At 32.8% G+C, this 27,929-nt stretch overlaps 1 protein-coding gene across 2 annotated transcripts; it reads right to left on the bottom strand.

Annotated features, from left to right (window-relative positions):
- Positions 1-820: 820 nt before the first annotated feature.
- Positions 821-27,905, bottom strand: LOC115006191 (vasorin-like). Of its 2 annotated transcripts, XM_029428297.1 has the most exons (3): positions 27,769-27,905; positions 24,468-24,660; positions 821-5,067 (listed from the first exon to the last, which is right to left on the bottom strand). In XM_029428297.1, the coding sequence occupies exon 3, from the start codon at positions 5,044-5,046 to the stop codon at positions 2,923-2,925; it is 2,124 nt and encodes a 707-aa protein (XP_029284157.1). In that variant the 5' UTR covers positions 5,047-5,067; positions 24,468-24,660; positions 27,769-27,905; the 3' UTR covers positions 821-2,922. The 2 variants fall into 2 exon arrangements, with proteins under 2 accessions (XP_029284157.1, XP_029284156.1); XM_029428296.1 differs by lacking the exon at positions 24,468-24,660.
- Between the last annotated feature and the right edge of the window lie 24 nt (positions 27,906-27,929).

Consider the following 27,929-nt stretch of genomic DNA (forward strand, 5'->3'; position numbering starts at 1 on the left):
AGACGTGCGTGTGTGATCGCAGTAATTTACGTACAAAGTCAGCGTCGATAATAAACACATGTAGTTCAAGTTAAAGGCTTTTATATGTTCTGCTGTCACTGCGAGCATGCGTGGAGTCACCAGGTAACAGTCATGTTCCACAGAGGACACAAGTTTAATACTCAATAAACTCCAAACTCCGAGTCACGATGTTTGACATTCTGTAAGACTACAGATAACGTAGACTTGTACGCTCGTAACGTCTCGCAGATGTAACGTTACACGTTTTCTACCCACTCAAAAGCAGTTCCAAATCCGGACGCAGGAAGTGATTATAGTGAGCAGGTTAGCAGCCGGTAGTTAATAACGTAACGGCTGCGTGTTGTTCCAGATGCACCTGTCATGTAATGTGTCACACCGGTGTGACACCGGTGTGACACATGTGTGACTCCTGTGTGACACGTGTGACTCCTGTGTGACACATGAGAAGGCATTAAATAAACGATCCATCCTGACACGTCTGTGTGGTCAGCACTGTTTGTTTCCATTGATACCGGTCAGTGAAATGCACGTTTAGTTTATATCTGAATAAACATCCTGAACATCGACTTGGTCGTAAATATTTACTGAATGCTCTGAAGAGAAACTTAAGGTTGTGTATTCCTCGCTGTAAACGTGGATCAGATGCTGAGTCAGAGAACAGCAGCAGCTCTGTGTTCTGTGATGTTTTCCACTGGCGTCTGTTCGTGTCCATGAGCAGAACACAGAACACGAGCTCCATCCACAAGCAAGAAGACACATGTACATTAATATTATATCATAAAACCATACAACACACAACTTCACAAGTCATCTCTTTAATACTGCTCTTTTTCTCAGCATTGCTTTTCTGGCAAACACAAAAACATACAAACATAAAATAAGAATAAAAAGACAAGATCCCTAAATAAACAAAGAAGGTTCTGTGACGAGCATGTTGAAACTATTGCAAATATCTCCTGCCAAAGAAACACAAAGAGGGGGAGGGGGGGCAGATATATGAGCGTCTGTGTTTGTTCTGGAATATTGTCAGGACGAGGAAAGTAGCAGAAGCCGGAGAAATAAGTTGATCTCGGACAGAGCTGGAGTGTAGAGCGCGCGCACGCACGCACGCACGCAGTTTTATCATTTTTAGTTTGTAATGTAATATAATGTCTTGTGAGGAGAAGTAAAGAAATACATCAGCATGTATATGATAAGGCACGTCTGTAAAGTTTTCTCAGGAAAAGACGCATTAAAATAAATTCTTATGACATTCCATCCCCGGACAGGAAAACGAGAACAAATGCATAGAACGCTCCGCCTGAGCGTTTCACAGCCAAACCGTCTCCAAACACTGCAGCCAACAATCCCAGAACACAGAGGCTGAGAGAGGGCCGGAGGATGTGTTTGAGCCAGAGGGTGTGTGAGCAAGCGGCTGCAGGGAGACGCTGTCTAGAAACAGTCCAGGCAGCAGCGAGAGGAAACCAGGGCCTCAAACTCACTGACGCTCACAGCAAAGTTCCTTCAAGCTCTTTGAACTCTCTTCTCCCGGCACGCGTGCGCTGCTTTATAGAGCAGCTTCTGTGGCAAAAGGCCTTTGAACACAATTCTGGAGCTTTGGCTGTCAGGAACAGTCTGTGGCTTGTCCTGATGTAGCGCTGACACTTGATACATTCACTTGCTGAGTTCTTCAGACACATTTTGACGAACCTCACACAAAAAAGAATTCTATGCATGATGTAAAGATGACGTGAATCATGAAGATAATGTTTTAATTTTATCCTTAAGTTAAAACATTTGAGTAGATTTTTGATTATTGTTAGTTGCTTTTAGCTCAAGAACTCCGAAAAAGCTCTGGAAAGCTTTAACCTACAAAGCACATAGAAAACAATCCGTGATGACTTAAGCAGAGCTCATTCAAGGGAGAACAACTAGTAATGTTTCAACTCGCAACCATAGCAATACTGAAAGGATGAACACAATACAAATACAACAAACACATGAGAAGAATATCATGCTGTCAGCTCGACAGAACCTTTTTCAATGGCTTCTCATTCAGTCCATTTATCTTTTATCTTTCACAGCAAATTCATCTCCCGCAGCCCGAAGCTTCAGGATGTGTGGAGAGAATTATAGTAGATCTCTTGACACTGAAGAATCCAACTTCGCGTGTGGAGAAACTTGAAGTGTTGTTTCACGTTAGAAAATGTCAACAGCAACATATGAAGTTCAGACAGCTTTTACACTCATCAACCTTTGAAAAGTATTTTAAAGTTGTGTTTATTGTTCTATGTGATATTTCTTTTCAGTGCAAGTTTATTTTATAATCCCCACGAAGCAGTTGGCGTTGGTCGAAAACCCATTTTGTACCGGGACATGTGGTCTTCAGCATCACACGTGTGCATCACTGTATTACAGTCACTTCCTCCGGTTCTGTAGCCCAAACACTGGGACACCTTCTCCCAAATCCAGCAACAGGATTACAGCTCATTCACATAGTTTCTGTTATATAAGCAAAGATTTAAAACATTAAAAATAAAATGAGCCACTGGTTACAGTTGTGTCGATGCAAAAAGGCACTGTTTTCATTCTGCTACTAAGACCCTTCTAGTCGATTGCACTTAGTTTGGTTTCATCACCATCAAACTCTGCGAGATGACTTTAAACCACATCCTGATTCCAGTCCCACAGTGGTTAGGCACATTTTCAATATGCTATAATCTTAAATTCATCATTCAGTGTCTGTAAAATAGATGATCCCGTCTGCAGTGTCATCATTTGGACAACAAAGGATAGTAGGTGCCACCTTTCAATATGTGGATCAGAAATTGGAACGAAAATTAGATTTTTAACCACTAAGTGATCCATAGCAGGATCTCCTGGTGGGCCCAATCTCTTCAAGTGTTTGCATGTTACTGGATATTAGAAATAAGATGGCTTTAAGGATGCTATATTGTTATTTGATGGGCAGTGGCCTTGCATCAAGGGTACTTCATAGTCCAAACCCCCATTTTGTTGCAAGGAAGCAGGTGACTGAGGAGTGTGACAGCCGTCAATCTCAGGCTGTTTGTGGGGTAGTGTACCATTCCCCCCATTCTCCAGGCAGGCCTTTATCCCATCCAGTTCTATGGGATCAGGATCTGCCGGGCCCAGCTCCAGCTCCATCCCTGCCTTGGCCTGCCTCCTCTTTCGGACACAGATGATTGTCCCAGCCACCACGGCCAACCCCAGCACCAGTGCCAGTGCAGCCAGGGTGGGGATTAGAGTGTGTGTCAGCTGGCTCTGTGACTCCACCCTAGACTCTGTGGATGACGGTGGAACCCCTTCGGTGCGAGCCTCTGTACACGACCCGGTTTCTACAGAGCTGTTGGCCCTAGAGTTGGTTCTTTCACCAAGGGGACTGGCACAGACTGAGTAGGTACAGTTCGGTATCAAACCACGCAAAGTGTACTCGGGGTAGGATGCCGGTACACTCAGGATAATGGGGCGGCGGTCAGGCCCTGAGAGGTTACGGTAGGTCAACCTGATGCCACGGATGTGTGGCCGTATCTCGATGAAACGGTGCAGGTCGAGAAGGATAGAAGTGGAGGTGACATGCCGTGAGCTGATAGCATCAAGTTCAGCGGGCATCGCAGGGGCAACTAGCAAAACCTCTGTTGCTGAGGGTTTTGGAGGCTCAGGAACCTCATCTACATTTTCACAGTAGAGGCCAGAGGTTCCTGAGGGACACAAACAGCTGAGTTGACCCAATGGGTCAAAATTACATGTGCCCCCATTGAGGCAGATGTTTGGTGGACAGATGTGTTCCCCTAGCTCCCCACTGGTGGAGCTTGGGGAGACTGGAGGTTCTGGTGAAAGGGGGCTGTCTGTTTTTGAGGAGATGGTTGCTTCACTAGGTGGAGGAGGAGGAGGAATAGCGTTGGTATGGATGGGCTCTGGAGATGTGGTGGGCATCTTGGGAACAGGAGTACTTCCAATGGGGGAGTCAATCAGCACTGTTGTGGTAGGTGGACACCCAAAGTCTTTGTGCTCCAGCGCTGAAAGCATCTTCCCAGCATTAACTAGAGGGAAGTGACATCTGGTTTCTTCAGGGCGCCCAAGATTCACATTCTTCTCCTTTAGCCAGACGGGGAACCAGGCTAATGGACACAAGCAGTTAAATGGGTTTTCAGCTGCTGTCAGGTGCATCAACCTAGGGAAGGTCTGGAAGAAACTCTGGGAAAATCCCTGGAGATTAAGACCACTGAGATCCAGTTCTTGAAGTCCACTCAGTTTCTGGAAGTCCTCCACCCTGAGCTCGCCCAATGGGTTGGCAGCCAGGCTGAGCTTGATCAGCCCCTTGAGGGAGTCCTGCATTAGGGCCTGGGGCACCTCAGTTAACTGGTTTGTGGAGATGTCGAGCTCATGGAGGTTCCCCAGGGAGGCTATGAGATCCTCATCCACAGAGGTGAGCCCGAGAGATGCCACCTTAAGGGCCTCCAGATGGGGAGTCTGGAGGTCTGATGGTCCCAGGGTGGGGATGATGTTGTAACTGAGGTCTAAAAGCAAAAGTCTGGGGAAATTAAGGGATGGCAGAGAGGTGAGCTGGTTCCCTTGGAGCTTGAGTTCCAGTAGCATCTCTAAACCTTCAAAAGCTGCCACGTGGATGCTCTGAATGCGGTTTGCATGGAGATACAGCCTCTCCAACTGGACCAACCCAGAAAAACTGTCTTTGGATATGTGGGAAATGTGGTTAGTGGACAGGTCTAAGTTCTTCAGCTTTGACAGCATCTCAAACACACCGTCTGGTATCTCTGCCAGCTCATTCTGGCTCAGATCTAACAACTCCATCTCCCCCAGTCCTCTGAAGTCATCTTGGGACAAAGAGTTGATGCCGTTCTGGAAAATGTATAGATTTTGGGTGGAGGCGGGGACACGAGGCACGATGCTTGAGCGTCGATTAATGCAGAATATGGAGTCCTGGCTCTGGCAGGAACAGTCGTCTGGGCAGTCAGAGGATAACACCAGACCAGATGAGAGGCAGAAGAGCAGGAAGTAAGGCAGCATGATGACGTCAGGCTGTGAACTCTGAAAGACATAAGAGAGAAAATGGTTGGTGTTAATCACCATTTGCTTACTAAGCAGGTCACAATTAAACATTGAGGCTTTACAGACTGTGTATAGGCTGTGAACAACATCATTACTGAGGAATAAAGGAAAGTTATGTAAGGTGTTTTCTCAATCTAAATCCTGAAGCCTTAATTCTTTTGGATCATAAATAAATGCTAGAGGAATTCTGTCTTTATCCCTTCCAAACACGTTGAGTCCAATACACTGGATACAAGCACACTTCAGCCAATCAACAAGCCCTCGCTTCCATACACACATGCACACAAACAAACGCTGACTGCTCCTTCAAAGTGAATTTGCTGTTTTATATCCTCAATGAGCAGACACCCCAGGGATCGGGACCCACATACCGAGGCGGTGGGTTTACACAGCCCACCCAGGGTGACCCTTCCTGGGGCAAGTGAGAAAGTCGTTCAGCCTCTTCCCTGTGTTTATGACACGGCCCCTTGCACGTGAAACCAAGTCTGCAGTGTTGCGGCTCGACAGTCGCAGCACCACACGACTACTACATACATACACACACAGTGTATATATATATATATATATATATTATATATATATTATAGCAATAATATATATATCTATATTATTATAGTAGATAATATATATATACATACTATCATACATATATATATATATCATATATAATACTAGCTATATATTATATACATTATACATATATATATATATTATATATATTATCTATATATTATATATATATTATATAATACCTATATATAATATACCTAATAGATATCATTACCTATATATCTATCTTCCCATCATATAATGATATATATTAATATACACATATATGATATACATAACATATATATATCCATACATAATATAATATAATCAAACATACTATAATATATATAGACCATATCTAATATAAATACATATATATTATATACCTAGTACTAATATATATCACCATATCTAATACAATCGATATATTATAAACATACATATACATACTATATATATAATACATATATATATCTATACATACAATATATAGATACATACATATACACTATTATATATATATATATATATATATATAAATAGATATATATACACATTATATATATATACATCATATGCATTATATATAATATATATATATAATATATAACTAATATAGATTATGAGATATTTAATATTAGATATAATACTATATATATATATATTTACATATTATATATATATATACTACATTCATACATACTTCCATAATATCTGACATACATACATCATACATACATATATATATATGATATATTCTTATATATTGTATATCATATATAAGTTATGACTCGTTACTATATATATATATATTGTATACATATTATATATATATATACTATATTATATATATATACACTATATATATATATATACTATTTATATATATATTATGATGTATATATATTTATATATGTATATATTAATTCATATAGATATATATAGTATCGATATATATAATATATATATATATATATGTACTATATTATAAATATATAATATATGTTACATATATTTAATATATATATGTATACATAATCATATTATATATGCATAATATTATATATATATATAGAATATTGTTATATCTATATATATATAAGTAATATGATATGATATATATATATATTAATATATATATATAACTTATATGCATATGTATACATACCTATATATATATTATATATATATTCATATATATGGATGTTATATTATTATGTAGTAGTAGCTATATGGATGATGATATGTAGCTATGATTATATATGATGTAATTGTATGTATTCATTGTATATTAAGTATATATCATATATATGTATATATCATAATATATATATATATATTATTATATATATCATATATAACATATATATCTATATAATATATATATATATATATATCATGTATATTATATTTATTATCATATATTAATATATATATATATATATATAATATAATAATATATATAATGATCATACTATAGTACTATATGTTATAATATATTTATATTATATATATATAATGTCTCTAATTTTGTATCTATATCATATTATATATATATATATATATACACTATATATATATATAACATATACGATATATATATATCATATACTATATATATATATATAGTATATATATAATATATGATATAATATATTATACATATATATATTATATAGTATATTATTATAAATATATAGTAGATATAATATATGCCATATATATATATGAGATATATTATATATATGTTTTAGATATGTATATTAGTAATATAGATTATTAAATATGATTAATACTATATAAGATATATAGTCATACATACTATAGATATTACATATATATATGATCATATATATAATAGTATACTTACCTATCTATATATATTTATATATATATATATATGTATATATATGTATGAACATATCAGTAGTATGTATATATATATACATAGATATATATATCTATATTATAGTATTAATTATATAGTTATATATATATATATGTATAGTACATATATTATATATATATATATATTATATATATAGTATATTATATATAATATATATATATATCACTATCATAATATTTATAATATATATATATATTTATATATAATATAAGCCGCCATTGTTTTTCCTCTCTCGTTCTTGTCTCTACATCTCTCTATATATCTATCTCTATATCTCTCTACATACTAAATATCTATATATAATATATTATTACTCCTATACATACTTGTATCTTATGAGTAGTTGTATATATATCTATACCTATACTATATATAACTTGCGTATACGTATATGATATTACTATATAGTATATAGTATATATATATAGATATATATATATAATATAATATATATACATAGAAAAGATTTATATATATATAGACTAACACCTAACGATAAGTATATATATATATATACTATATATTTATATATATAGTATAGACATAGTACAATATATATTATATCTACATAGTATTACATATAAAATATATATATATATATATATATGTGCTTGGGACATCCTTGTCGTTTGACCTTTGACCCTCTTTTTCAGTTGAGTGAAAGAAGAAACAGGAAGTCTAAGAGAGTGTAACGTTGTCAGGACGGCGCTGCAGGAACACAGCTTGATGCGTCTCCTCTGTTCTGAAGTTGGCTCAACGTTTGAAAGGAATGAGAAGCTTAAGTCTCCTGTTTATCATCCATCCATATCATCTCACCGGGCACCACAAAGCCAAGAATCTGCCACACACCTTTCTTAACATCTCTGCAGTCACATGACGTGCACTCCTCTCTGCTCTTCCATGAACTCACGATTAAAAGTGACAGAGTCTTCTGCTGTTAAGGCTTCACACAGAACATCCTCCTCATGATGAAAGCGAAACATCGTCGTCAAAAAGACACGAAACAGGTCAACACACACACACACACACACACACACACCACACCTGGATTCTGTTACCCACAATACACTGCAGCCATCTCTCACTGTGAGACCAAAGGTCCACATAAACCTTTGTCCTCCCCCGTGATAAGAGGAAGGTAGAGAGGGAGACGAGCAGCGAGAGGAAGAGACACTTTGTGTGTTCTGCCTCATTCATCCTCCAGTTGCTGTAAACACAGCCGGACTGCCAAACCTAAAGTGCAGCACAAGAGCCAGACTCATGTTGTCCTCCCAAGCTGAGCCGCTCCACTGTTCCTGGAGGAGAGTTAACGGGTGAATCGTAAATGCATCTTGGACATTATTTGTGGATGTTCTGTCATCATTCCTGAAACCCTTGTTCTCAACAGATGGCTCGACGGCGACATCACACCAGACGGCTGGAAACAAACGGAAAATTTAGCCGAACTTGTTTGGACGGAGAAACAAAGGCGAAACGTAAAAAGTTCACAACTTTGAGGGATGAAACCTGCACATCACAGTAGCTGCTGTCCTGTTTACGTCCGACCGCTCGTCTCTACGCCCTCAGACTTCATTGTGCCTAAAGTGCGTCACCGTGATCCAAGTTCTCAGGATAATAATAGAAAGGAAGACACATTAAGTTGTAGTTGTAAGAACAATAGAATAATCCCCTGAGAGAATAAAACCCTCAGAGCTGTGTTTTGTGCTTTACGGTAAGCGCGTCATTTCCGGTTGTTAATGTTTCTGTGTTGCTGGTAGCATACTTCGGCAGCTCCAGCTTGACCCAGTTAATGTTGTTATATTCTTGATCACATCGGCTAATTACCTGTCATCTATCTAAACCTATACTTGTACTTCCTAAGCACTTACAACTCTCTCCTTATCCTCCTTCTCTTAGCGACTCTCGCTAAATCCTCAATTCTTTACGCTCTTTTCGGCTCTGCTAACGTTAGCTGCTGCAGCTCGGCAGCTAGCGATGGCATCTCCCTCTTCTGCTCTCTCCTGCTCGGTGTGTTTCATGTTTAGCTATTGCGCTGCCTCCTTTAGTGATAATGGTACGTGTATTAAATGTAGTTTATACGCAGGGTTGGAGGCGAGTTTTAGAGGGATAGATGAGCGGCTCCACACCATGGTTAGTCAGTGGTTAGCAACTGTAGCTGTTAGCAAGCCCCCTATAGCTAAGATTGTTATTCACGTCAGCGGTAATGACACGTGATTGCATCAATCGGAGTGTACTAAAGTTAATGTGGAGTCCGTAGTTTTCTCTGGTCCTCTGCCAAATCTTTTGATTCCGTCGCTGGCTCTCATGGTGGTGTCCAGATAATGATGTGGGCTTCGTAGACAATAGGCGGACTTTCTGGGGAAGACCTGGTCTGATTAGGAGTGACGGCATCCATCCTACTTTGGCTGGAGCAGATCTCATATCCAATAATATTACACAGTCTATTAGTGGACCTAATCCATGACAACCCAGAGTTGAGACCAGGAGACAGAGTTGCAGTCTTACACACTTCTCTGTGCTTCTTTCCAGGCAGTCACCCACTCAAATCCCCATAGTGACTGTGTCTGCCCCACGACCGCTGAAACTAATCAAGTCTATGGTTAACAGAAGAGGAGTTATACATGAAAACATCATTAAAATAAACACCACCGCTGCAAAAGTGCAACTAAATCTAAAAATTAAATGTGGGCTCTTAAACATCAGATCTTTATCAACGAAAGCTGGATTGGTAAATGATTTAATATCAGATAATAAGATTGATTTATTTTGTCTCACTGAAACCTGGCTGAGACATGAAGAATATGTCTAAATGAATCCACTCCACCTGGTCATATTAATACTCACATTCCTCGAGGTACTGGCCGAGGAGGTGGAGCTGCGGCCATATTTGACTCAAACCTCTTGATCAATCCTAAACCTAAACTAAACTATAACTCTTTTGAAAGCCTTGTTCTTACGCTCTCAAACCCAACATGGAAAACAATAAAGCCAGTTTTATTAGTTACTGTGTACCGCCCTCCTGGTCCGTATTCTGAAGTTCTATCTGAATTCTCAGAACTTTTATCAAGTTTAGTCCTTAAAACAGATAAAGTAATTATTGTAGGTGACTTTAATATTCATGTGGATGTTGATAGTGAGCCTTAATAATGCATTTATCTCAATATTAGATTCACTTGGGTTCAGTCAGAATGTACATGTTTAAACCACACTCTGGACCTTGTTCTGGGATATGGTGTTGAAATTGAAAGTTTATCAGTGTGTCCACATAATCCTCTTTTATCAGACCATTTTTTAATAACTTTTGAAGTCCTGTTACTGGACTACAAGCCAGCAGGCAGAACATCCTACGCTCGATGTTTATCTGAAAGTGCTGTGACTAAATTTAAGGAAGTGATTCCATCAGCACTTGATTCAATACCAGGACTCAACATCAATATAATGGAGGACTCCAATGCTAACTTTAGTCCCTCCCAAATTATTATTAATGTTTCTAAACATCTCTAAAAGTCTCTAAAAGTCTTTAAATGATTATTATTAATTATTATTATCTGGCTATGTACCACAATCCTTTAAAGTAGCTGTAATAAAACCACTTCTTAAAAAGCCTAGTCTTGATCCAGAGGTTTTAGCCAACTATAGGCCGATATCTAACCTTCCCTTTCTCGCTAAGATCCTTGAGAAAGCAGTTGAAAAACAGTTGTGTGATTTTTTACATAATAATAGTTTATTTGAGGTTTTTCAATCTGGATTTAGAGTTCATCATAGCACAGAGACGGCACTGGTGAAAGTTACCAATGACCTTCTATTGGCATCAGACAAAGGACTTGTCTCTGTTCTTGTCTTGTTAGACCTCAGTGCTGCTTTCCACACTGTTGATCAGGACATTCTACTACAGAGACTGGAACATTGTGTTGGCATAAAAGGAACCGCACTAAACTGGTTCAAGTCCCATTTATCTGAGCGATCTCAATTTGTACGTGTTAACGATAAATCCTCCATGACAGCCAAAGTCAGTCTTGGAGTTCCGCAGGGTTCTGTACTTGGACCGATTCTATTCACCTTATATATGCTTCCTTTGGGCAATATTATAAGGAACCGCTCTATAAACTTTCATTGTTATGCGGATGATACCCAATTATATCTATCAATTAAACCAGATGAAACCAATCAATTGGCTAAACTTCATGCCTTAAGGACATAAAAACTTGGATGTCTAGCAACTTCTTGATGTTAAACAGACAAAACTGAAGTTATTATACTTGGCCCTAAACGCCTCTGAAACGCATTTTCTAATGACATAGAAGCTCTGGATGACATTAATTTGGCCTCCAGCACCAATGTAAGGAATCTTGGCGTCATCTTTGATCAAGATCTGTCGTTTAACTCCCACATAAAACAAATCTCAAGGACTGCCTTCTTTCATCTACGTAACATTGCAAAAATAAGACACATCCTGTCTCAAAATGATGCAGAAAAACTAGTCCATGCATTTGTTACTTCAAGGCTGGATTACTGCGACTCATTGTTATCAGGTTGTCCCAAAAAGTCTCTTAAGACTCTTCAGTTGATCCAAAATGCAGCGGCACGTGTATTGACAAGAACAAGGAAACGGGATCATATTACTCCTGTATTAGCTGCTCTGCACTGGCTCCCGGTAAAATACAGAATAGTATTCAAAATCCTTCTCCTGACTTACAAATCAATTAAAGGTCAGGCTCCAGCATATCTTAAAGATCTCATAGTACCTTATAAACCAACTAGAGCATTGCGCTCCCAGACTGCAGGGTTACTTGTGGTTCCTAGAGTTTCTAAGAGTACAATGGGAGCCAGAGCCTTCAGCTATCAAGCTCCTCTCCAGTGGAACCAGCTTCCAGTTTGTGTTCGGGAGGCAGACACCCTCTCCACATTTAAGAGCAGGCTAAAGACTTTCCTTTTTGATAAAGCTTATAGTTAGGGCTGGCTCAGGTTTGCCCTGGATCAGCCCCTAGTTATGCTGCTATAGGCTTAGACTGCCGGGGGACACCTCCCTGCTCTCCTCCTTCTCTTCCTCTCTCCTCCCCTCCCTCTCTTCTTCTCCCTCTCTATCTGTATGCATTTATGTAAATGTTGTGGTGTCGTAACCTGTACAGTCTATAAAGCACACTGAGACAAATGTATAGTTTGTGATATTGGGCTATACAAAATAAATTTGATTTGATTTGTGAGAGGCGGGACACCTCAGCATACACACAAGAACTGTGGAGAAGATCCAGAGAATCAGGTCTGAATACTGTCGTCTTCTTCTTCTTCTTTAGTCCATCATGTTTGTAGATGGAAGATTATAATTTGCATGATTTCTGGGGAACATTATTTACATAACGGCCGAGCGGCTCCACCTTCAGCTCACATCTTACACTGATGCTGGTGTTTGTGTTAGACGTGCTTCGCTGCAGAGGAAGTGATACGTCGTACACGCAGCTTAAAGGATCCACTTTAGATGAAATGAAAGGATGAGCAGTGACTGTTACTCACCAGAGACGAAGCCAAAACCTACTAATAAAGACTTCCAGCACCACCAGTTTCAGGAAGAGGGGTGAGGAAGGGTGTGTGTGAGTGTGTGTGTGTGTGTGGGGAATGAAGGTACAACGAAGGAGAGAGGGATCATAAATTGTGTTGGAAAGTTGGTCTCCAGGGAGATTACTTCACTTTAGTGGTACAAACCTTCCCTCAACTCCCACACCCCTGAAACTCCCCAAAGTGGAATATCCTGTTACCTCATGCCTGAGAAGTTCCAGTGAAATCTGTTTAACGGCTTCAGTCTTTCTGGAACTCTTGGCCCCAGAAGAAGTTGTGTAGGCAGATCAGTCACATGTGTGGAGTGTGTAACAACCGTGTGTAAGGATTTAATAATAACACATTAAAAATGTCTCATTTCCATTTGAGACAAATCAACTTTCCATCTCTCAAACTAGAGAAGTGTGAAACTACAGCAATAAGAGAACTAACCCTGTGAGTGTGGGTTCAGCCTGAGTTGCTTTGACAACTCTTGCCCTTTAACCTTTTTGCACTTCAGCAAATCTGCCCGACAACACCAGCGCAGTTGAACCCTGCTGAAGGACTGAGTGCTGAAACACCCACAATGCTTAAAGTAATCTAAGTAATCTTAGTTACTTAGGTTCTGGACAGATTTGAGGCGATCTGTCCAGTTTCTGAATCTTTACTCTCATTAGATCCACAAGGCCGAATTTAAAGTTTGTTCCGACTTTCGACGCTCAGCAACAAACTGCTTTAGCTAATCATGTTAGCATGCTAACACTTGCTCATTAACACTAAACACAAAGTCCAGCTGAGGCTGAATGTCATGAATATCTGTAAACTCATGGAGATCCATCCCACAGTTGTTGAGATATTTCAAATGAACATCATGGGGGCGCTAGAGGAACATTTGGAGCGTCATTACATCATCGCTGTAGTTTAGATCTAGTCAGGAAACACTAGAGGAAACGTGAGAAACAAAGGTTTAAAGTAAAAGTCCTGCGAAGACATTTCTGTTGCTTCCATGTCTTGATGTGATCGTCAAGAGACGTTTACTGTGAGACAACATTCAGTCCATATTAAGAGAACAGACTCATGGACTGTTATACCACATCAACTCACTGTGACACAAACACACGGAGACGTGTGAACAAACACACCCCCCCCCCCCCCCCCCCCCCCCGTGTTAACTTGAACTCTTGAAGACAACTTTATTCTGCTGCCTCCACGGTGAACAGAGAATCAGAACACGTAGACGTGTTGATGAGATGGGGATAACACTCAGTGAAGACATGTGACTCACACTGAACGATGCTCTCAGTGATCCGGTCCGAGTCACGACTTCCCACTTTTAAACGAACCCCCCCCCCCCCCCCCCCACCCCCGTTTACTTCCAGTCTGTATCAACACTTTCCTCCGTGGAGGCTTGTGAGACAGAAACCTGACACCACAAGCACAGTGAGGCTTTCTGCAGCAACAACTACACTCATGAATGTTAAAGGTGTGTGTGTGTGTTCACACTTCACTCTTTGTCTGTCAACAGTTGGAAATAAGCAGGTCACCTGCAGCCGGCTGCACACAGGTGTGCCAGCGGGCTGCGTCTCTCAGAACATCTCCTCTTCCCTCGTCCTTCCCTTCTTCTACCAGTTGCTTTAACACTGTAGGAAGGAAAGCTGCTAACCCTGCTTTCACACTTCCTCTCAGTGCATGTTTATGTCTCCGAGTAGATGTATGATGGCAGGCGGTCCTTCGTCGTCTAACTCGGTGATTTTAATGACAGATGTGTAAAAGACTAGTCACAGCATCACTTTGCATCAGACTAGAGATGCTCTCAAGCTTCGTGGAAATCAGTCAGTCAGCATGAAAAAGCTTCAAAATTGACTAAATAAATCTCAGTCGACTAAAACTAGCAGTTAGCAATCCATCAAGAGGAGAATCTGTAGAAGCAGTAAGTACTGACCCCAGACAGCTTCACACAACAAGTCATATCTTTTATCAAAGCTGGTTGATAAAGAACTTGAACTGTAATCTGAAGTGTTGAAGCTGCAGTAAGTTACTTCTTCCAGCCTGAGGAGAAGCTGGCAGGAGCCTCACGAGCTGCACATGTTCACAAAGCTTCAGACGTGCGTCTTGTGTTCCATGCATCAAACCTCGCTGCTCCTCCTCACCTCCAGGCCGGAGTCCTAATCCTCACCTGTGGGCCCCTTCATGCTTGTTAAGCCCAGCTGTCAGTTACAAAAGTGTGGCCTCTGGCAGGGCACAGGACTGTGGTGGGTTGGGGGGAGACGGATCCTGCAGCTTCTCTATCATCAAACATTAAACCTGATTCTGGTTCTGAATCAAGACACCAGAAGGTTTCGTTTGAATCTGTGAACCAGACTCGACGTTTGTGAACCTAAGATACGTTTCATGTCATCGTCGTATCACGAAATGAAGACAGGCCTTCGCAGACTCTTACGGGACATGAGCAGCGGCGGCTCCTGGAGTGAAAAGCTTCATCAGGGTTAAGATGCTCTCATCAAGACTGTGAGCTCCTCGCTACAGGCTGTACAACACTCAGCACATCGGACTCATTCTGATGTGAACATGTTAACTCTTCTTCTGAGTACACACACACACACACACACACACACACACACACACACACACACACACACACACACACACACACACACACACACACACTATATAATAATAGTATATTATTATCATTTCATTAGTATAATATTATTATTATTAGTAGTATAATAGTATATTATTATTATTATTATTAGTATAATAGCATATTATTATTATTATTAGTAGTAGTAGTATAATAGTATATTATTATTATTATTATTATTATTATTAGTATAATAGCATATTAGTAGTAGTAGTAGTAGTAGTAGTATAATAGTATATTATTATTATTATTATAATAGTATATTATTATTAGTATAATAGCATATTATTATTATTAGTAGTAGTAGTATAATAGTATATTATTATTATTATTATTATTATTATTATTATAATAGTATATTATTATTAGTATAATAGTATATTATTATTAGTATAATAGTATATTATTATTAGTAGTAGTAGTATAATAGTATATTATTATTATTATTAGTAGTAGTAGTAGTGGTAGTAGTATAATAGTATATTATTATTAGTATTATTATTAGTATAATAGTATATTATTATTAGTAGTAGTAGTATAATAGTATATTATTATTAGTATTAGTATAATAGTATATTATTATTATTAGTAGTAGTATAATAGTATATTATTATTATGATTATTATTAGTATAATAGTATATTATTATTATTAGTAGTAGTAGTATAATAGTATATTATTATTAGTATTATTATTAGTATAATAGTATATTATATTAGTAGTAGTAGTATAATAGTATATTATTATTAGTAGTAGTATAATAGTATATTATTATTAGTAGTAGTAGTATAATAGTATATTATTATTATTATGATTATTATTATTAGTAGTAGTAGTAGTAGTAGTAGTATAATAGTATATTATTATTATTAGTATTATTAGTATAATAGTATATTATTATTATTAGTAGTAGTATAATAGTATATTATTATTAGCAGTAGTATAATAGTATATTATTATTAGTATTATTATTAGTATAATAGTATATTATTATTAGTAGTAGTAGTATAATAGTATATTATTATTAGTAGTAGTATAATAGTATATTATTATTAGTAGTAGTAGTATAATAGTATATTATTATTAGTATTATTATTAGTATAATAGTATATTATTATTAGTAGTAGTAGTATAATAGTATATTATTATTATTATGATTATTATTATTATTAGTAGTAGTAGTAGTATAATAGTATATTATTATTAGTAGTAGTAGTATAATAGTATATTATTATTAGTATTATTATTAGTATAATAGTATATTATTATTATTAGTAGTAGTATAATAGTATATTATTATTAGTAGTAGTAGTATAATAGTATATTATTATTATGATTATTATTATAGTAGTAGTAGTAGTATAATAGTATATTATTATTATTATTAGTAGTATAATAGTATATTATTATTATTATTAGTAGTATAATAGTATATTATTATTATTTCATTAGTATAATAGTATATTATTATTATTTCATTAGTATAATAGTATATTATTATTAGTAGTAGTATAATAGTATATTATTATTAGTAGTAGTATAATAGTATATTATTATTAGTAGTAGTATAATAGTATATTATTATTAGTAGTAGTATAATAGTATATTATTATTATTATGATTATTATTATTAGTAGTAGTAGTAGTATAATAGTATATTATTATTATTAGTATTATTAGTATAATAGTATATTATTATTAGTAGTAGTATAATAGTATATTATTATTAGTATTATTATTAGTATAATAGTATATTATTATTATTAGTAGTAGTATAATAGTATATTATTATTAGTAGTAGTAGTATAATAGTATATTATTATTATTATTATGATATATTATTATTAGTAGTAGTAGTATAATAGTATATTATTATTAGTAGTAGTAGTATAATAGTATATTATTATTAGTATTATTATTAGTATAATAGTATATTATTATTATTAGTAGTAGTATAATAGTATATTATTATTATTATTAGTAGTATAATAGTATATTATTATTATTATGATTATTATTATTAGTAGTAGTAGTAGTATAATAGTATATTATTATTAGTAGTAGTAGTATAATAGTATATTATTATTAGTAGTAGTAGTATAATAGTATATTATTATTAGTAGTAGTAGTATAATAGTATATTATTATTATTAGTAGTAGTATAATAGTATATTATTATTATTTCATTAGTATAATAGTATATTATTATTAGTAGTAGTATAATAGTATATTATTATTAGTAGTAGTATAATAGTATATTATTATTATTATTAGTAGTATAATAGTATATTATTATTATTATGATTATGATTAGTAGTAGTAGTAATAGTATAGTATTATTAGTAGTAGTTAGTATAATAGTATATTATTATTAGTAGTAGTAGTATAATAGTATATTATTATTAGTAGTAGTAGTATAATAGTATATTATTATTATTAGTAGTAGTATAATAGTATATTATTATTATCTCATTAGTATAATAGTATATTATTATTAGTAGTAGTATAATAGTAATTATTATTATTTCATTAGTATAATAGTATATTATTATTAGTAGTAGTAGTATAATAGTATATTATTATTATTTCATTAGTATAATAGTATATTATTATTAGTAGTAGTATAATAGTATATTATTATTATTTCATTAGTATAATAGTATATTATTAGTAGTAGTAGTAGTATAATAGTATATTTATTATTATTTCATTAGTATAATAGTATATTATTAGTAGTAGTAGTGGTATAATAGTATATTATTATTATTTCATTAGTATAATAGTATATTATTAGTAGTAGTAGTAGTATAATAGTATATTATTATTAGTAGTAGTATAATAGTATATTATTATTATTAGTAGTCGTATAATAGTATATTATTATTATTTCATTAGTATAATAGTATATTATATTAGTAGTAGTATAATAGTATATTATTATTATTTCATTAGTATAATAGTATACTTATTAGTAGTAGTAGTAGATAATAGTATATTATTATTTATTCATTAGTTATAATAGTATATTATTATTAGTAGTAGTAGTATAATAGTATATTATTATTATTTCATTAGTATAATAGTATATTATTAGTAGTAGTAGTAGTATAATAGTATATTATTATTATTCATTAGTATAATAGTATATTATTATTATTAGTAGTATAGTATATAGTATATTATATTAGAGTAGTATAATAGATATTATTATTATTTCATTAGTATAATAGTATATTATTATTATTTCATAGTATAATAGCATATTATTATTAGTAGGTAGTAGTAGTATAATAGTATATTATTATTATAACGCAGTAGTAAGTAGTATACTAGTATTCTTATTATTATTTCATTAGTATAATAGTATATATTATTAGTAGTAGTAGTATCAATCGTATATTATTATTATTTAGTAGTAGTAGTATAATAGTATATTATTATTATTTCATTAGTATAATAGTATATTATTATTAGTAGTAGTAGTATAATAGTATATTATTATTATTAGTAGTAGTATAATAGTATATTATTATTATTTCATTAGTATAATAGTATATTATTATTAGTAGTAGTAGTATAATAGCATATTATTATTATTAGTAGTAGTAGTATAATAGTATATTATTATTAGTAGTAGTAGTATAATAGTATATTATTATTATTTCATTAGTATAATAGTATATTATAGTAGTAGTAGTAGTATAATAGTATATATTATTATTTTCATTAGTATAATAGTATATTATTCTTAGTAGTAGTAGTATAATAGTATATTATTATTATTCATTAGTATAATAGTATATTATTAGTAGTAGTAGTGGTATAATAGTATATTATTATTATTTCATTAGTATAATAGTATATTATTAGTAGTAGTAGTAGTAGTAGTATAATAGTATATTATTATTAGTAGTAGAGTATAATAGTATATTATTATTATTAGTAGTAGTATAATAGTATATTATTATTATTTCATTAGTATAATAGTATATTATTATTAGTAGTAGTATAATAGTATATTATTATTATTTCATTAGTATAATAGTATATTATTAGTAGTAGTAGTAGTATAATAGTATATTATTATTATTTCATTAGTATAATAGTATATTATTAGTAGTAGTAGTAGTATAATAGTATATTATTATTATTTCATTAGTATAATAGTATATTATTATTATTATTAGTAGTATAATAGTATATTATTATTAGTAGTAGTATAATAGTATATTATTATATTTCATTAGTATAATAGTATATTATTATTATTTCATTAGTATAATAGCATATTATTATTAGTAGTAGTAGTAGTATAATAGTATATTATTATTATTAGTAGTAGTATAATAGTATATTATTATTATTTCATTAGTATAATAGTATATTATTATTATTAGTAGTAGTATAATAGTATATTATTATTATTATTAGTAGTATAATAGTATATTATTATTATTTCATTAGTATAATAGTATATTATTATTAGTAGTAGTAGTATAATAGTATATTATTATTAGTAGTAGTATAATAGTATATTATTATTATTTCATTAGTATAATAGTATATTATTATTAGTAGTAGTAGTATAATAGTATATTATTATTATTAGTAGTAGTATAATAGTATATTATTATTAGTAGTAGTAGTATAATAGTATATTATTATTATTTCATTAGTCTAATAGTATATTATTATTATTAGTAGTAGTATAATAGTATATTATTATTATTAGTAGTAGTATAATAGTATATTATTATTATTAGTAGTAGTATAATAGTATATTATTATTATTTCATTAGTCTAATAGTATATTATTATTATTAGTAGTAGTAGTATAATAGTATATTATTATTATTAGTAGTAGTATAATAGTATATTATTATTATTATTAGTAGTAGTATAATAGTATATTATTATTATTTCATTAGTCTAATAGTATATTATTATTTTAGTAGTAGTATAATAGTATATTATTATTATTATTAGTAGTATAATAGTATATTATTATTATTTCATAGTATAATAGTATATTATTATTATTAGTAGTAGTATAATAGTATATTATTATTATTAGTAGTAGTATAATAGTATATTATATTAGTAGTAGTAGTATAATAGTATATTATTATTATTAGTAGTAGTATAATAGTATATTATTATTATTAGTAGTATAATAGTATATTATTATTATTAGTAGTAGTATAATAGTATATTATTATTAGTAGTAGTATAATAGTACATATTATTATTAGTAGTAGTAGTTAATAGTATATTATTATTATTTCATTAGTATAGTATATTATTAGTAGTAGTAGTAGTAGTATAATAGTATATTATTATTATTTCATTAGTCTAATAGTATATTATTATTAGTAGTAGTAGTATAATAGTATATTATTATTATTAGTAGTAGTATAATAGTATATTATTATTAGTAGTAGTAGTATAATAGTATATTATTATTATTTCATTAGTCTAATAGTATATTATTATTATTAGTAGTAGTATAATAGTATATTATTATTATTATTAGTATTAGTATAATAGTATATTATTATTATTTCATTAGTCTAATAGTATATTATTATTATTAGTAGTAGTATAATAGTATATTATTATTATTAGTAGTAGTATAATAGTATATTATTATTAGTAGTAGTAGTATAATAGTATATTATTATATTTCATTAGTCTAATAGTATATTATTATTATTAGTAGTATAATAGTATATTATTATTATTAGTAGTAGTATAATAGTATATATTATTATTATTAGTAGTAGTATAATAGTATTTATTATTATTAGTATAGTAGTAATAGTATATTATTATTATTCATTCAAGTATAATAGTATATTATTATTTATTAGTCTAATAGTATATTAGTAGTAGTTAGTATTAATAGTATATTATTATTATTTCATTAGTATAATAGTATATTATTATTAGTAGTAGTAGTATAATAGTATATTATTATTATTAGTAGTAGTATAATAGTATATTATTATTAGTAGTAGTAGTATAATAGTATATTATTATTATTTCATTAGTCTAATAGTATATTATTATTATTAGTAGTAGTATAATAGTATATTATTATATTATTAGTAGTAGTATAATAGTATATTATTATTATTTCATTAGTCTAATAGTATATTATTATTAGTAGTAGTAGTATAATAGTATATTATTATTATTAGTAGTAGTATAATAGTATATTATTATTAGTAGTAGTAGTATAATAGTATATATTATTATTTCATTAGTCTAATAGTATATATTATTATTAGTAGTAGTATAATAGTATATTATTATTATTATTAGTAGTAGTATAATAGTATATTATTATTATTATTAGTAGTAGTATAATAGTATATTATTATTATTTCATTAGTCTAATAGTATATTATTATTATTAGTAGTAGTATAATAGTATATTATTATTATTAGTAGTAGTATAATAGTATATTATTATTAGTAGTAGTAGTATAATAGTATATTATTATTATTTCATTAGTCTAATAGTATATTATTAGTAGTAGTATAATAGTATATTATTATTATTAGTAGTAGTATAATAGTATATTATTATAGTAGTAGTATAATAGTATATTATTATTATTAGTAGTAGTATAATAGTATATTATTATTATGATTATTATTAGTATAATAGTATATTATTATTATTAGTAGTAGTATAATAGTATATTATTATTAGTATTAGTAGTAGTATAATAGTATATTATTATTATTTCATTAGTCTAATAGTATATTATTATTATTAGTAGTAGTATAATAGTATATTATTATTAGTAGTAGTAGTATAATAGTATATTATTATTATTTCATTAGTCTAATAGTATATTATTATTAGTAGTAGTATAATAGTATATTATTATTATTAGTAGTAGTATAATAGTATATTATTATAGTAGTAGTAGTATAATAGTATATTATTATTATTTCATTAGTCTAATAGTATATTATTAGTAGTAGTAGTAGTATAATAGTATATTATTATTATTTCATTAGTATAATAGTATATTATTAGTAGTAGTAGTAGTATAATAGTATATTATTATTATTATTAGTAGTATAATAGTATATTATTATTATTTCATTAGTATAATAGTATATTATTAGTAGTAGTAGTAGTAGTAGTAGTATAATAGTATATTATTATTATTTCATTAGTATAATAGTATATTATTATTATTAGTAGTAGTAGTATAATAGTATATTATTATTATTTCATTAGTATAATAGTATATTATTATTATTATTAGTAGTATATTATTATTAGTAGTAGTATAATAGTATATTATTATTATTTCATTAGTATAATAGTATATTATTATTAGTAGTAGTAGTATAATAGTATATTATTATTAGTAGTAGTAGTATAATAGTATATTATTATTATTAGTAGTAGTATAATAGTATATTATTATTATTTCATTAGTATAATAGTATATTATTATTATTAGTAGTAGTATAATAGTATATTATTATTATTTCATTAGTATAATAGTATATTATTATTATTAGTAGTAGTATAATAGTATATTATTATTATTAGTAGTAGTATAATAGTATATTATTATTATTAGTAGTAGTATAATAGTATATTATTATTATTTCATTAGTATAATAGTATATTATTATTAGTAGTAGTATAATAGTATATTATTGTTATTTCATTAGTATAATAGTATATTATTATTAGTAGTAGTAGTATAATATTATTATTTCATTAGTATATTATTATTAGTAGTAGTAGTATAATAGTATATTATTATTATTTCATTAGTATAATAGTATATTATTATTATTTCATTAGTATAATAGTATATTATTATTAGTAGTAGTATAATAGTATATTATTATTATTTCATTAGTATAATAGTATATTATTATTAGTAGTAGTAGTATAATATTATTATTTCATTAGTATATTATTATTATTAGTAGTAGTATAATAGTATATTATTATTATTTCATTAGTATAATAGTATATTATTATTATTTCATTAGTATAATAGTATATTATTATTAGTAGTAGTAGTAGTAGTATAATAGTATATTATTATTATTAGTAGTAGTATAATAGTATATTATTATTAGTAGTAGTATAATATTATTATTTCATTAGTATAATAGTATATTATTATTAGTAGTAGTAGTATAATAGTATATTATTATTATTTCATTCGTATAATAGTATATTATTATTAGTAGTAGTAGTATAATAGTATATTATTACTATTATCTGCGAGTGCGAAGCTGCGTGTTAGCAAAGATATATAGCATTAATGCTGTATAGTACAAAGTGTTGTGTGTGATAACTTAAAGGAATATTTCCACTACATCACTTCTCTGCTGCCTCCATGAAGAATCTAAGTCTATGGTCTTGATGAATGAAAGTAAACAACATCTGCAACAGTTCGTCACACCGTCTCCTGCAGACTCTCCGCCCGACCAGCAGAAGTATTCATGCTAACTCTTTGCTACGTGAACAAACCAGCAGCAACTATGTTTTGGACAGAACATCCAGAGTGTCGCCCTGCACACCTGCCAGCTCTGTTATTAATGAACCTTCTCTCCATCATCCACACTCCCCTCGTTCCTTCTCCTCACCAGTGAGCATTGAAAGCTGCTGCAACACAACTTCTGATCCCTTTATAGTGACTTTCTGTTCTCATCTGCAAACAAGATGTCCAAATTAAAAACAGCAGCAGCTCACCTGCAGCGCTCTGCTCCGGCTGCAGCGGGCCGGCGAGTGTGAAGTGCAGCCTCCTGAGCCAGTGTTCGTCAGGAGTGTTAATCCTGAGTCTCTGTAGCCGTTCGTCTTCTCCTTAGAAGCTTTGGATGAGTAAAGAATCGGAGCCTCTGAGCATCAGAGATGAAAGTGTTGGTGCTTTGCTTGGTTTGAGTTCCTGTTTTACAGCAAATAAAACATTGCAATGTCACACACAGTAAAATACGCAGCTTTGCACCAGACGAAGAGAAACCCTTTAACTTCCACAGTAACTGGACACTTTGTGTTATGTGGATCATTTAGTCGCTGTGATCTTCTTTCATTCCTCCACTCAACATCTACTGAGGTTTTGAAGCGTTTACATCAGTGACCTCAGTGTTGTCAGGCTCTACACAATATATTATTATTATATAATTACAGTTAACAAATACATCCAGTAATATGTTGTCAATTATATCTTTACTGTGGTAATAATAATGCTCCTGTATTGCTGAACTTCACATGTTCTCACTCAAAGCTTCGTATGTTTTACGAAGAACTTATTCCTCATTTCTTGTGTATTTTCCTACAAATGTCAAGCAGCAATGTCTAGGTTATAATATAATAATGTGACACATAAGTCAACCAAGTCTTTCTGTACCTGGTGATGCTACTCTGTGGTCAAAAAATCTGTGTTGAAATCGGCAGGAGAGCTAGCTAACGTTAGCAGTTAGCAGCTAGTGGGCAAACAGTCCTGCTCGGCTAAATAACAGAGCTAACAGCTAACAGCTAACCAAGGCTCCAGTTACATTATGGTGAGTTCAGGCTCCATTCAGTAAAAATGAGTTCTGGTTGAAGGTGAATTATAACGTTATCATGATGTGTTCAAATGTCCTCTTGTAAAATTTAGTTTTTGGTGAGAAACTTGAATAAAGTTTGAAGAATTTCCCTGTTTTGGACCCATCAGCCCGACATGTTCCCCACGTTGTCCCTCTTTACACTTCCTGGTTCACAATTGCATTTCATTAACGAGGACTTTTCGTCGCTGAACAGCCTGAATACCTGAACCTGAACTCTTTCTGATAAGCAAGCGAGGAACAACTCCAGCTCAACTCCTGCTCAACGCCTGCTCAACTCCTGCTCAACTCCTGCTCAACTCCTGCTTAACCCCAGCTCAACTCCTGCTCAACTCCTGCTCAACTCCTGCTCAACTCCTGCTTAACCCCAGCTCAACTCCTGCTCAACTCCTGCTCAACTCCTGCTCAACCCCAGCTCAACCCCAGCTCAACCCCAGCTCAACTCCAGCTCAACTCCAGCTCAACTCCTGCTCAACTCCTGCTCAACTCCTGCTCAACTCCTGCTCAACTCCTGCTCAACCCCAGCTCAACCCCAGCTCAACCCCAGCTCAACCCCAGCTCAACCCCAGCTCAACTCCAGCTCAACTCCAGCTCAGCTCCAGCTCAGCTCCAGCTCAGCTCCAGTGAGGTCTTTGTCTCTGTGGTGTCCATCACACGCTCGACTTCAGGCCAAATGCAAACAGTGAAGTTTAACACTGAGGTTGACAGATGAAGAGACTGCTCATCTTCATCTTCATCTTCATCTCCTTCAATATACAAACATGAATGAAATAATCTGAGTGAGAATCCTTCTCGTGGCTTTACAAACGCCGGGTGAGGATAGTTTCACCTTTAATAATGAACCTTCTACTTCCTGTAGATGAAAGATGAAGTCGTTTGATACTAAAGGAAAACTGGGTTTTTATTTCCCATGTTGTGAGTGAAGGACCTGCAGCGACCATCGCTCTGTATCCATGGGGGGAGCTGTTTCAGCTGATGATGTCGACCAAAACTAAACTAACTAGTCGTCATCCTGTGTGTGTGAGACAGAGCACCACAGGGCACACTTAAACCCCACTAAGAGGAGGAGCTTTGAGTTGGTGTGGCTGATAACAACTGAAATACACACACACACACACACACACACACACACACACACACACACACACACTCTTCACCTTGTACCTCTTAACTTGCTTCCCTTGGTTATTAACTCCCTGATTGTGGCGCTCTCCTTCGGGCTCGTCCCTGTCTCGTTGTCATGGTGGTATGACCCGAACACTTATGAGCTGACCTCTGGGATTAGTCCCAGATGGAAACAGGGGGAGGGTGGGGGGGTTAAGCCTTCACCTCGAGGTGCTCACTGCAGCATCTCGCAAAAAACTTAATTAAATTGCTGAGACACGGAGTCAGGAATGTTTGCTCTTCACACCTTTCTTTGCTTTTCCCATCCTCGTCCTCCTCGCTCGCTTCATTTCTATTTGCAGAGCCATAAACTCAGCGGAGCTCGTGGGCCATATGTATTATCCCACATAATGCTCATGTGTTACCAACGTTTCCCACAAAGTGCAGCTTTATATGAAGAATTTAAATATACAATACACAAAGACTTAATGCAACAACACAGCTGCAGCCTGTTTAACGCACGTGTGATGAGACTGATCCCGTCATTGTGTAATAATGCAATCCCCACCCCCCCCCCCCCCCCCCCCCCTTGCACGGAGCTCTCACAGCAAATATTGTTATATGCGATGAATTAATCACAAAGCTTGTAATTAATTAGATTTTTTTTTAATCGCTTGACAGCCCTAGTAATAACTCAGGAAACATTCATATGACAGGATGTTATTGATCGTGATTGTTGCTCAATTTGATGATTTTATTCTAAATCGAACCTCTAAAAATAAAACCTCAAAACAAAGGTTTCAAATGTTTTACCCGAAAAACATTAATTTTCCAACAATATAAAAGCAACAGAAGAATATTCAAGAAGAGTTCCCTCACGATAAATAACATCTCGTGCACAAATACAGAATGTACTGCATGTGTCCCTTCAAAGTACTAACACACACTGGAAATACTCTTAAGTATAATAATGGAAGTGTAGATCAAGTATTAAAAGTCAAATCAAATCAAATGTGTGTGTGTGTGTGTGTGTGTGTGTGTGTGTGTGTGTGTGTGTGTGCGCGTGTGCGTGCGTGTGTGTCTCTGAGCGAGTCTGGCCGGCAGATTCTGACCCGAGATAGTGACCAGTGCGCGGGGAGGAATGCGAGGACACACCGGCACGAGGGGGCTTGTGGACGTGTGTTCACGTGAAGCAGGAAAACTGAGAACTTTGTGCTTTAAGTCCAGTGAAAGACTCTGAGCGCGAGGAGGGTCGCTCCCCTCAAACATGCAGAGAGATCCAACTCAGCCATCGTGCGTGAAATGTCTGCGAGTTGAAAACACAGTTGGTGCCAGAGCAGGCTTACCTTCGTGAAGTTACCCAAAGTCCGCGGGAATGCGCTCGAGCAGCTTCTCCCCAAACTGTGTATCCACTCAGTGAGTCTCGTGTCCTGCAGCGGAGTTACTGTCCGCGTGAAACCGGGAGGTGCTCACAGGCGCACAGACTGCTGCACAGTAAGCTCTCCGG

The sequence above is a fragment of the Cottoperca gobio genome, unplaced genomic scaffold (assembly GCF_900634415.1).
Source record: "Cottoperca gobio unplaced genomic scaffold, fCotGob3.1 fCotGob3_64arrow_ctg1, whole genome shotgun sequence".
Lineage (NCBI taxonomy): Eukaryota > Metazoa > Chordata > Actinopteri > Perciformes > Bovichtidae > Cottoperca > Cottoperca gobio.